General features: G+C 42.3%; 1 protein-coding gene across 1 annotated transcript in view; it reads left to right on the plus strand.

The window, feature by feature from the left end:
- The first annotated feature begins 4408 nt into the window (after positions 1-4408).
- Positions 4409-13585, plus strand: part of efna2b (ephrin-A2b) — a 134193-nt gene continuing 125016 nt past the window's right edge. Inside the window, exon 1 of the mRNA XM_033622794.2 lies at positions 4409-5213. Coding sequence (XP_033478685.1) covers positions 5050-5213 — 164 coding nt within the window. The 5' untranslated portion in view covers positions 4409-5049. The remainder of the gene's footprint in view (positions 5214-13585) is intronic.

Genomic DNA, 13585 nt, shown 5'->3' on the forward strand with positions numbered 1-13585 from the left:
GGAAAACAAGCTGATGGACAGTGAACGTGTTCAGGTGTTACCTGCTCCAGGTGTTTGGTCCAGCTGTAATAAGAACAGATGATGTAATGTTTGAACCTGTGACTGTCAGTCTCCGTGGTCACTGTGCTCTCTGCATTTATTCATGGAGCCTCTGAAAGTTTAATCGTGCAGCTCCATTAATCTGTGAGCCAGTTTTAAAAGCAAGAATTAAAGATTCATCCCCCCCACCCCACCCCCCACCCCCGACACTGAAATATTTATGTGTGCTGAATCACTGGACGAGAGGAGGAGACTCCTCACTGCATCACGGACTGTAACAGCTGCACTGTAACACACACACACATCACAGTCATACTGCTGCAGATACATTTATATTATTATTCAGATCAAGTCTGAAACAACAGGTGAGAAACATCGAGCAGGTGTGTCTGAGATTCATCAGTACAACCCGTCATGATCTGTTCTCTATTCTGCTAATTAATGTAACACTTCCTGTGGAGATATTTCACAGTAAAAGCCTTTAAGTGGCTCAAAGGAAACATTTATTCAGCTGAGTCATGTCGACATCATCTGGGTACGAAACAAAAAATACAAGAATCATTCAACAACGTCAGCTTCATCAAATACGATGATACTTCAAGAGCTGCATTTAAGGACACCTTATTCCTCATATAGGTGTGACGAGTCAGAACAAGTGTTTTCCAATATCAGCAGTAAATAATGATATGCTAACCCTCTTTCATAAAGTGACTGTGGAACACCCCGTCTGTTACACATCAGACAGGATAACATGATTATACCTCGGTCATCTCTGACCGCCAGCTCAAAGCGCTGGTTGGTTTCATTTTTGACCAAGCGTGTTAGTGATTGGCTCCCCTTGCTACATTAACATATTGTTATAATTTTGTGGAGTCGGAGCTGGTTTACAACAAACATTTACTCCCTCATTTGCTGTAACCACTTATCCTGTTGGGGTCACAGGGGGGCGGAGCCTATCCCAGCTGACACTGGGCGAGAGGCAGGGTTGGACAGGTCGCCAGACTATCACAGGACTGACACATAGAGACAGACAACCATTCACACACACATTCACACCTACGGACAATTTAGAGTCACCAGTTAACCTGCATGTCTTTGGACTGTGGGAGGAAGCTGGAGCACCTGGAGGAAACCCACACTGACACAGGGAGAACATGTCAGAGCACCTGGAGGAAACCCACGCTGACACAGGGAGAACATGTCAGAGCACCTGGAGGAAACCCACGCTGACACAGGGAGAACATGTCAGAGCACCTGGAGGAAACCCACGCTGACACAGGGAGAACATGTCAGAGCACCTGGAGGAAACCCACGCTGACACAGGGAGAACATGTCGGAGCACCTGGAGGAAACCCACACTGACACGGGGAGAACATGTCGGAGCACCTGGAGGAAACCCACGCTGACACAGGGAGAACATGTCAGAGCACCTGGAGGAAACCCACGCTGACACAGGGAGAACATGTCAGAGCACCTGGAGGAAACCCACGCTGACACAGGGAGAACATGTCAGAGCACCTGGAGGAAACCCACGCTGACACGGGGAGAACATGTCGGAGCACCTGGAGGAAACCCACGCTGACACGGGGAGAACATGTCAGAGCACCTGGAGGAAACCCACGCTGACACAGGGAGAACATGTCAGAGCACCTGGAGGAAACCCACGCTGACACAGGAGAACATGTCGGAGCACCTGGAGGAAACCCACGCTGACACAGGGAGAACATGTCAGAGCACCTGGAGGAAACCCACGCTGACACAGGGAGAACATGTCAGAGCACCTGGAGGAAACCCACGCTGACACAGGGAGAACATGTCAGAGCACCTGGAGGAAACCCACGCTGACACAGGGAGAACATGTCAGAGCACCTGGAGGAAACCCACGCTGACACAGGGAGAACATGTCGGAGCACCTGGAGGAAACCCACGCTGACACAGGGAGAACATGTCAGAGCACCTGGAGGAAACCCACGCTGACACAGGGAGAACATGTCAGAGCACCTGGAGGAAACCCACGCTGACACAGGGAGAACATGTCAGAGCACCTGGAGGAAACCCACGCTGACACAGGGAGAACATGTCGGAGCACCTGGAGGAAACCCACACTGACACGGGGAGAACATGTCGGAGCACCTGGAGGAAACCCACGCTGACACAGGGAGAACATGTCAGAGCACCTGGAGGAAACCCACGCTGACACAGGGAGAACATGTCAGAGCACCTGGAGGAAACCCACGCTGACACAGGGAGAACATGTCAGAGCACCTGGAGGAAACCCACGCTGACACAGGGAGAACATGTCGGAGCACCTGGAGGAAACCCACGCTGACACGGGGAGAACATGTCAGAGCACCTGGAGGAAACCCACGCTGACACAGGGAGAACATGTCAGAGCACCTGGAGGAAACCCACGCTGACACAGGGAGAACATGTCAGAGCACCTGGAGGAAACCCACGCTGACACAGGGAGAACATGTCGGAGCACCTGGAGAAACCCACGCTGACACAGGGAGAACATGTCAGAGCACCTGGAGGAACAGTTATCATGTCCTGATGTTTAGGGACACACCTGTCACTGTAGCTCTCATTCTCTTCACTAGATTCTGACTGAAATCTTCTCTGCTCTCCAAACTCTGTGGGTTTAATTATTCCTTATGTGAACATGTGAGAGCAGAGTGTATATGTTAGAGAAGTGTGCATGACAATATGAGACAAATCTGTCCTGTGTTGATTCAGTAAGAGACGGAGGGGACGATCTGGTGTCAGACATTATATTCCTCTCTGTAGGTCGCTGATGGAAACTGTAGCGCTGGTTACAGGAACCATCTCTTTCTGTTCTGGCTGCATCTTCAACACTGTTGTTGAAGCAACACATTTATCTTGGTCTGGTTGTTATAGTGACGTTACAGACGTGCACAGAGCGACAGGTACCAGAGCTCCACACGGACACTTTAGCAAATGATCATTAAATGTTCATTTACGTATCTGTTAAAAACAAAGCAGGGTTTGATCAATTAAAGGTGAATTAGTTTAGAAATGAACCACTGTTGGCAGTCAGCCACCAAGATCACCCACTGAGACTAACCACAGTGGGACTGACGAGCACTCGTACTGACTTGTACAGCAGCTCCCTCAGGGACGAGGAGGAGAAGAGACAGAGGAAGGTTTACTTTGTCTTATTTTATGGGTGCAGTCTGAATCCTCTGTGGGCTGTAATCAGTGATGGGTGAAAATGAACCAACAAGTCTTTTTGAACAAGTGTTTTCAGTGTGTGGTGTGAAGCCTGTCCAGCGTCTGAGTGCTCTTCAGTCCCCAACGTGCCGTAACGTAGTGCAGTCGAGACACTGAGTGAAGGACCGACTGAATCAGACTCAAGTCGAAACCTCTGTCAGTCAAGGCCAAAGGTGCATTCAGGTGCTCCTGGAATCTATGTTCTTCCGACTTCAGCGTGTTCATTATAATGGAGATGACATGGACTCTAATCGGTGCATTAAAATAAAAACATTTATCTTCATTAACATAAACTCATCATGATGATGCATTCAGGAGAGGTTTTGTGTGTCGGACATGTCTGCACTGTCACAGGCTGTCACACCGTTCTGCAAAAAGTATCAAACTCCAAGTGTTTGATAACTTAACACAAATCAGTTCAAAGGAATCGATCGTGTGACAGAACCTGTCCGCCCGTCGCTGCTTTTAATGTGACACATGCAGGACGCTGTGGGTGTGATGAGCGGTGCAGCCTGTGGGGGGCGCTCACTGCACTGCAGAATAAACACAGGGATCATTTTCTGTCTCTGTGTCGCCCTGCAGCCGCTGCGTCCTCACACACATCAAGTCTCAGCTAAAGTCAAAGTACCTCTATAGTCACCACTGTGGGACACAAAGCATTCTGGATACATGTCACACTTTGAATGTTTAAACACTGAGGACAGTGAAGGGGGAGACTCTGAAGCTTCTGCTCTGTGTGTGTGTGTGTGTGTGTGTGTGTGTGTGTGTGCACGTTCCTAAATAAAACTGTATAAAGTGAGGACAGTAAAAAGAGTTGACTGTGGTGGTTTACAGGGACACCTGGACATCACCTGTTTCAACACAAAGCAGAATGATGTGATGTGGAGGAGTGTTACTGGTCTGACCTCAACCATCCCAGACCTGATCCCAGACCTGATCCCAGACCAGATCCCAGACCTGATCCTCTCCTCACAGTCACGGTCTGCATGCAGCAGGTTGATGAGCACCGGGGTGTGTCCACATACTTTTGGCCATGTAGTAAAGAGAGAGAGAGAGAGAGAGAGAGAGGGGGGGGGGGGGGGGGGGGGGGGGGGGGCACCGTGTGTGAAGCTCCGCCCCCCGCGGGACGCACCGGGAGCAGCAGTGAGGACGGGGCCGGTGACCGAGACAAACGCTCCTTCTGCAGCTGCAACAAACTTTCTTCTTCTTTGTCCTGATTTCTGGTCCGACCCGGTCCGGCTCGGCTCGGCTCGGCTTGGTTCTGCAGCGGCGGAGCGGAAAGTTTGGGTCCGGGAGCAGAAAGGAGGGACCCGGGCAGAGCGGGATCAGAGACCGAGCCGGTCCTGCTGCGGGGCCGCGGGTCTGTGTGAAACTCTGAAAGTGCAGCTGTTACATAAGAGACACAAAGAAGACCTGAACCCGGACCAAGAGCTCCGGGACCCTGATCCGGACTCCGCTGGACCGGTTACTCTTATCAGGACGCACATGGACGGAGCGGCGGTGTGCGCGCACGCGGGCCTGCAGCGGCTCTGATCCGGTTCCGACGGTTCACAGAAAACATGAAACTTTTGGACAGTTGGTCCCGGAGCCGGATCGGGACCCACGCGCCGGTTTTAAGGTGAAGAAGCAGTCGGATGGATTATTGATCACCAGTCAGAGAATGAGTATTGATTATTGATCTGATCAGATCATCGTCAGTGAGCCTCGGAGTCTTTGATGTGTTCTGGTTCCGGTCCCTGCGGGTCTGCACGCGCTCACAGCTGAAGACAAGAGACGCGGATGTTCGGCGGGACGCAGCGCGCCGCTCCGCCGCACATGGAGCGCTCCGGGCGACCGCTGCTGCCGCTGCTGCTCGGCCTCCTGCTCCGGCTCTGCTCCGCCGTCACCGACGACCGACTCATCTCCGACCGGTACGCGGTCTACTGGAACAGCTCCAACCCCAGGTGAGACCCAGACCCGGGCCGGTGTGAGACCGACCGGGGACAGGGGAGACCGGGAGCAGTTGGAGCAGAGCAGAAAACTGTGAAATGCTCCTTTAATCCCCAAAACTTTAGTTCACGAACCAGATGTTCTTTTTTCTCTTCATCCACAAACACAGTTTGTTGATCTGACCTCAGCTCTGTTTTTATTCTCAATGTTTTAATCAAACTGAAGAAAAGAGTCAAATTAAACAGTTTTATCTTTCAGCCATAAAAAAATCATCTGTAAATAAAAAACATCATCAGGATGAAGCAGCTGCAGAATCAAAGAGTTAACGACTCTGATGTGAGATTATAATCCAGATTAATGAGAGTTAAACAGCTCAGTAACGAAGATACAAACTGAACCATCAGTCGGAGTCATCGGGCCGAGGTGGAGACTCTGGGGGGACGCAGGGGACACGTCCCCGTCACTATTTACAACATGTGCATTTGTGCATGTGCTCAGTGAAAATATGAGACGTCTTAAACTGCTGCAAAACTATTCACCACAATGAAGAAAATTAAATGTTTGATGCTCCAGATTTTCTTTGGGACGACTCCCAACATCTGGTTTCATATATGTACTTCCCCCTTGATGCTAAAGTGACCCCGGGCCCCTCTGAGGCCCCTCTGAGGCCCCTCTGGACTCACTCTGTACAGACTGACAATATTGGTCATATTAATATAATAAAAATAAAAACAGATAAAATCTCCCACGTATTGATTTTATTCAGTCAAAAACTTTCAAATGTCAAAGTGTTCAGACAAAAAGGTCATTTTAAAAATCTGATTTTTTTTTTGTGACAAATTAATTAAATAATTCTGTAGAATAACATTCAGTTCAATTAACAACAAAAATAATTTCAATGAGTCGTTAATTGTTGAAGTCATTTAAAAAGTAAAAACATTTAGAGACGTCAAGATGAACATTTTCAACAGTTTTCTAATATTGACTAAATGAATAATTTCTTTGGGACAGGTTAGGGACTGTTCTTAATTTATCAGAGAAAGTGGCGTGCTGCGGTGTGACGCTCCCGTGCTGCGGTGTGACGCTCCCTGACTGACCCTACCTCCACCATGAACCAGTTATTAGATTTTTAAAACTAACCCTTTGACGTTTCCTGACGTTAAAAAAAAAGTCAGTTTTTCACTGTCGTCATGCAAGCAGTTTATTTTTTGGCCGAATCTTAAAAGAGACATAAAATAAAGTGATTTCGATGACGTATTTTCAGATCAGACTTTTTATTTTTTCTGATGGAAGTGTTCATGAGACACGATGTGTCGAAGGACCGTCAGGAATTTTAAAATCCAACAATAGTTTCTGTTTTTTACAGTTTCTGGTCGATAAATGATGTAACTTTGGTGATTTTTAACGAAAATATTCAACTGCGTTTTCTTTAAAAGTTGGCCGTAAAATAAATTAAAAAATACAAATTAAATCTTTACCCCTCCCCCCCCCCCCCCCCCCCAGTAAATAACCAACCGTCCCTGATAAATGACAATAATCTATAAATAAACAAAGTGCGTCGGAAGCTTTGGTCTGAAAACTCGACTAAAATCATTTCATAACAACAAAAACGATGAACGAAGACACTGTAAAAGTTCAGACAATTAAAATGATTATTGAATGATTTAAACTGATATTGATCATTTCATTTCTTTTCTCTATACACGAAATGATTTGAAGTTAACAGGAAGTGTGTTACAGTAAAAACAGTCCTGACTCAGATCTTCACTCTGTGACTCCGTCTGAATCTAAACTCATTTTATTAAAAACCCGTCGTATGAATCTGAAACACGCGGCAGACGTTTATATAAAAACACAGAGTTTTAAACATGTACTTCCTGTTCCATCTGACCCCGGTCTCCCCTACAGCCCTGTGACCTCTGACCTCTGATCACTGTCTTCTCTTCTTCTGTGGTTTTTGGTCATATTTCAGTGTCAGTTCTGACTGAACTCTGATCTCTGTCCTCTGATTGGCTGTCTGCTGTCTGAACGGTCCAACAGGAGTCTGAAGTGTTTGCTGGTTTTGTGGTTTTATTTTGGCGGTCTCACAGTAGGAAGGAAATAAACCGGAGAAATTAAAGTTAGAGAACAAAAACACGTTTCAGTCCTCGGAGAAAACTACTTTGTGTGTGTGTGTGTGTGTGTGTGTGTGGCCTGCCTTGTGTGAGTTTACAGCTTCCTGGTCCGTGTTTTTCTGCAGTATTCCTACTGTTGTTTCTGTGCTATTATAGTATAGTTTTCTGCTGTATTGATGAAGTTCCTTCTGCAGTATTCCCACTGTGGATTCCTGAAGATTTCCTGCAGTCATTTTTGTAACATTCCTGCAGTATTCCTTCATATTATTCATAGTATTCCTGTGATATTTTTGTGGTGTTTCTGTAGTATTTCTACAGTATCCCTGTGTGTGTGCCTATAATATTCCTGCAGTGTTCTTTGCAGCATTCACAGTATTTTAGGCAGTATTCCTGTGTGTATTCCTGCAGTATTTCTGTAGCATTCCTGAAATAATCATGCAGTGTTTTCTGTAATATTCCAACAGTATCCCTGTGTGTGCGCCTATAATACTCCTGCAGCGGTCTTTGAAGTATTTCCTGTATTATTTCCCGTAATATTTCCTGTAGTATTTCCTGTATTATTTCCCGTAGTATTTCCTGCAGTATTTCCTGTAATATTTTGTGTAGTATTTCTTGTAATATTTCATGTAGTATTTCCCGTAATATTTCCTGTAGTATTTCCTGTAATATTTTGTGTAGTATTTCCTGTAGTATTTCCTGTAATATTTCATGTAGTATTTCCTGTAATATTTTGTGTAGTATTTCCCGTAATATTTCCTGTAGTATTTCCTGTAGTATTTCTTGTAATATTTCCTGTAATATTTCTTGAAGTATTTCTTGTAATATTTCCCGTAGTATTTCCTGTAATATTTCCTGTAGTATTTCTCGTAGTATTTCTTGTAAGATTTCCTGTGATATTTCGTGTAGTATTTCCCGTAATATTTCATGTAGTATTTCCTGTAATATTTCGTGTAGTATTTCCCGTAATATTTCGTGTAGTATTTCCCGTAGTATTTCTTGTAGTATTTCCTGTAATATTTCCTGTAGTATTTCCTGTAATATTTCATGTAGTATTTCTTGTAATATTTCCTGTAGTATTTCCTGTAGTATTTCTTGTAATATTTCCTGTAGTATTTCATGTAGTATTTCTTGTAATATTTCCTGTAGTATTTCCTGTAGTATTTCTTGTAATATTTCCTGTAGTATTTCCTGTAATATTTCCTGTAGTATTTCTTGTAATATTTCTTGTAGTATTTCCTGTAGTATTTCTTGTAATATTTCTTGAAGTATTTCCTGTAATATTTCTTGTAATATTTCCTGTAGTATTTCCCATAGTATTTCCTGTAATATGTCCTGTAGTATTTCTTGTAATATTTCCTGTAGTATTTCTTGTAGTATTGCCTGTAATATTTCCCGTAGTATTTCCTGTAATATTTCTTGAAGTATTTCCTGTAATATTACTTGTAGTATTGCCTGTAATATTTCCTGTAGTATTTCCCATAGTATTTCCTGTACTATTTCCCGTAGTATTTCTTGTAGTATTTCCCATAGTATTTCCTGTACTATTTCCCGTAGTATTTCTTGTAGTATTTCCCATAGTATTTCCCGTAGTATTTCCTGTAGTATTTCCCATAGTATTTCCTGTAACATTTCTTGTAGTATTTCCTGTAGTATTTCCCATGGTATTTCCTGTAGTATTTCCCATAGTATTTCCTGTACTATTTCCCGTAGTATTTCTTGTAGTATTTCCCATAGTATTTCCTGTAGTATTTCCCATAGTATTTCCTGTAATATTTCTTGTAGTGTTTCCTGTAATATTTCTTGTAGTATTTCTTGTAGTATTTCCTGTAATATTTCTTGAAGTATTTCCTGTAATATTACTTGTAGTATTGCCTGTAATATTTCCTGTAGTATTTCCCATAGTATTTCCTGTACTATTTCCCGTAGTATTTCTTGTAGTATTTCCCATAGTATTTCCTGTACTATTTCCCGTAGTATTTCCCATAGTATTTCCCGTAGTATTTCCTGTAGTATTTCCCATAGTATTTCCTGTAACATTTCTTGTAGTATTTCCTGTAGTATTTCCCATGGTATTTCCTGTAGTATTTCCCATAGTATTTCCTGTACTATTTCCCGTAGTATTTCTTGTAGTATTTCCCATAGTATTTCCTGTAGTATTTCCTGTAGTATTTCCCATAGTATTTCCTGTAATATTTCTTGTAGTGTTTCCTGTAATATTTCTTGTAGTATTTCTTGTAGTATTTCCTGTAATATTTCAGGTGAGGTTTGGTGTCTTCTGACCTCGGTCTTGTGGGTCAGCTGTTGTGAGTGTGGTTCCTCTGACAGAACGTGTGAAACACATGCAGGTGGTTCCTCATGTGAAAGTGAGACACGCTGAGAACAATTAGTGAAAACTGGTGAAACTTTCTGTGACCTGATATAACCTCATTGTGTTTCAATACCCAAGTACTGTGTGGTACTTCCTGGTACTGTATGGTATTTCCTGGTACTGTGTAATACTTCCTGGTTCTCTGTGGTACATCCTGGTTCTGTGTAATACTTCCAGGTACTGTGTGGTACTTCCTGGTACTGTGTGGTACTTCCTGGTTCTGTGTGGTATTTCCTGGTACTGCGTGGTACTTCCTGGTACTGTGTGGTACTTCCTGGTTCCGTGTGGTACTTCCAGGTACTGTGTGGTATTTCCTGGTACTGTGTGGTACTTCCTGGTTCTGTGTGGCACTTCCTACTGGTTCCGTGTGGAACTTCCTGGTTCCGTGTGGTACTTCCATGTACTGTGTGGTACTTCCTGGTTCCGTGTGGTACTTCCTGGTACTGTGTGGTACTTCCTGGTACTGTGTGGTACTTCCTGGTTCCGTGTGGTACTTCCTGGTACTGTGTGGTACTTCCTGGTTCCGTGTGGTACTTCCTGGTACTGTGTGGTACTTCCTGGTACTGTGTGGTACTTCCTGGTTCCGTGTGGTACTTCCTGGTACTGTGTGGTACTTCCTGGTACTGTGTGGTACTTCCTGGTACTGTCCTTTTCGGAGGCTGCTGGTGCTTGAGCTCAGTGTCGTCACTGTGTGTTTGGAGGGATCTTCAGTATCTTTTAGAGACTCTGTCGACGTTTGTCAGCGGCGTGTCTCTGACTGTATCTGTGGCTGGATCACAGACCAACACTCAGTTTCTCCATCAAACCACAAAAATCAGTTTTTTGGTTTTGGCCTTGAGTCGACGATACAACCTGAAAAATTGTTCTTCTCTTGACTCGTCAGCTGAAACCTGAACAACAAAACAGTTTTCATGCCTGAAAATAATAACTGTAAACATTTCCTCTTTACATCGTTCACATGTGATTTAATGTCACGTCAGTTTCAAACTTCAGTTTGACTCAATGAGTTTTTAAAGGACAGAATAATAAATCTCTTCTTTCCTTCACATGTTGAACATTCGACAGGAAACAGACTCGTTCCGCCTCATCTGAAGATCTCTGTCATGTTTTCTGTGTTAGTCCTTTAATATTCCTGCAGTATGTTTGTGCTCTACTTTATAATCATAATTATAATTATTAATATTCTCTCCAGTTATTTTCTGTAATATACCTACAGTATCAGTGTGTGTGTGTGTGTTCCTACAGTATCAGTGTGTGTGTGTGTGTGTGTGTGTGTGTGTGTTCCTACAGTATTCTTATTGTATTATTCATATTATTTTCTGTGCTGTGATCACAGATCAGTTCAGAGATATTTTTCAGCCTCATTTTGCTCATTTAGAAAATCAGTGAAATAACTGTAAATAATGATAATTATAATAATAATAATAATAATAATAATAATAATAATAATAATGATTTATTTATTTGTTCGTGTGGATTTTTTGTTGTTTCTGTTTTTTATTTTGAAAGTCGCTCAGTGTTCAGTTTATTAGGAACATTCATCTGAATCAATCCAACAATAATCCTCCGTTTCATTTTCAGTTCGTGATGGAACTGTGAGATTATTGACAGGTGTTTCTATTATTTAGTCCAGCCTCAGCGATGTGACCGAAATAACAGAAACACCTGTCAGGATGATGTCACACTGTGATGTGACCGCCTTTAACGTCCTCGTCTGACCTTCAGAATAAAAGCAGTTGAGTCTTCACCGTTTCAGATCTTTAATGTTTAATCAGAGAGATGATGAGCCGCAGTCTTCCTCACTCCAAATAAAAGAAATACAGCTCAAGACATTTTATATTTTACAGTCACGCTCGCTCAGACACAAAAACTCAGACGTTCATCTGTTTATTCGAAGCAGTTTTTCACAGCTGCAGTGTGTTGGACAGAAACCTGCTGCAGATACTTTAATTTAAAAAAATAGAATAAAATAAAGAATAATAATGATAATGAACCAAACCAAAACATGGAGCTTTAACCTGTTCCAGGTCGTGACTAACCATCATTTTGATTGTTGATGATTTCCTCGAAGCATCAGTCAGATGTTTGGTCTGTAAAATGTCAGACAGCGTCCAACAGGACGTCCTCAAACGTCCACAACACAAAAGTCTTCAGTTCAGTCCTGACTCAGATCTTCACTCTGTGACTCCGTCTGAATCTAAACTCATTTTATTAAAAACCCGTCGTATGAATCTGAAACACGCGGCAGACGTTTATATAAAAACACAGAGTTTTAAACATGTACTTCCTGTTCCATCTGACCCCGGTCTCCCCTACAGCCCTGTGACCTCTGACCTCTGATCACTGTCTTCTCTTCTTCTGTGGTTTTTGGTCATATTTCAGTGTCAGTTCTGACTGAACTCTGATCTCTGTCCTCTGATTGGCTGTCTGCTGTCTGAACGGTCCAACAGGAGTCTGAAGTGTTTGCTGGTTTTGTGGTTTTATTTTGGCGGTCTCACAGTAGGAAGGAAATAAACCGGAGAAATTAAAGTTAGAGAACAAAAACACGTTTCAGTCCTCGGAGAAAACTACTTTGTGTGTGTGTGTGTGTGTGTGTGTGTGGCCTGCCTTGTGTGAGTTTACAGCTTCCTGGTCCGTGTTTTTCTGCAGTATTCCTACTGTTGTTTCTGTGCTATTATAGTATAGTTTTCTGCTGTATTGATGAAGTTCCTTCTGCAGTATTCCCACTGTGGATTCCTGAAGATTTCCTGCAGTCATTTTTGTAACATTCCTGCAGTATTCCTTCAATATTATTCATAGTATTCCTGTGATATTTTTGTGGTGTTTCTGTAGTATTTCTACAGTATCCCTGTGTGTGTGCCTATAATATTCCTGCAGTGTTCTTTGCAGCATTCACAGTATTTTAGGCAGTATTCCTGTGTGTATTCCTGCAGTATTTCTGTAGCATTCCTGAAATAATCATGCAGTGTTTTCTGTAATATTCCAACAGTATCCCTGTGTGTGCGCCTATAATACTCCTGCAGCGGTCTTTGAAGTATTTCCTGTATTATTTCCCGTAATATTTCCTGTAGTATTTCCTGTATTATTTCCCGTAGTATTTCCTGCAGTATTTCCTGTAATATTTTGTGTAGTATTTCTTGTAATATTTCATGTAGTATTTCCCGTAATATTTCCTGTAGTATTTCCTGTAATATTTTGTGTAGTATTTCCTGTAGTATTTCCTGTAATATTTCATGTAGTATTTCCTGTAATATTTTGTGTAGTATTTCCCGTAATATTTCCTGTAGTATTTCCTGTAGTATTTCTTGTAATATTTCCTGTAATATTTCTTGAAGTATTTCTTGTAATATTTCCCGTAGTATTTCCTGTAATATTTCCTGTAGTATTTCTCGTAGTATTTCTTGTAAGATTTCCTGTGATATTTCGTGTAGTATTTCCCGTAATATTTCATGTAGTATTTCCTGTAATATTTCGTGTAGTATTTCCCGTAATATTTCGTGTAGTATTTCCCGTAGTATTTCTTGTAGTATTTCCTGTAATATTTCCTGTAGTATTTCCTGTAATATTTCATGTAGTATTTCTTGTAATATTTCCTGTAGTATTTCCTGTAGTATTTCTTGTAATATTTCCTGTAGTATTTCATGTAGTATTTCTTGTAATATTTCCTGTAGTATTTCCTGTAGTATTTCTTGTAATATTTCCTGTAGTATTTCCTGTAATATTTCCTGTAGTATTTCTTGTAATATTTCTTGTAGTATTTCCTGTAGTATTTCTTGTAATATTTCTTGAAGTATTTCCTGTAATATTTCTTGTAATATTTCCTGTAGTATTTCCCATAGTATTTCCTGTAATATGTCCTGTAGTATTTCTTGTAATATTTCCTGTAGTATTTCTTGTAGTATTG

The sequence above is a fragment of the Epinephelus lanceolatus genome, chromosome 6 (genome assembly GCF_041903045.1).
Source record: "Epinephelus lanceolatus isolate andai-2023 chromosome 6, ASM4190304v1, whole genome shotgun sequence".
Classification (NCBI taxonomy): Eukaryota; Metazoa; Chordata; class Actinopteri; order Perciformes; family Serranidae; genus Epinephelus; species Epinephelus lanceolatus.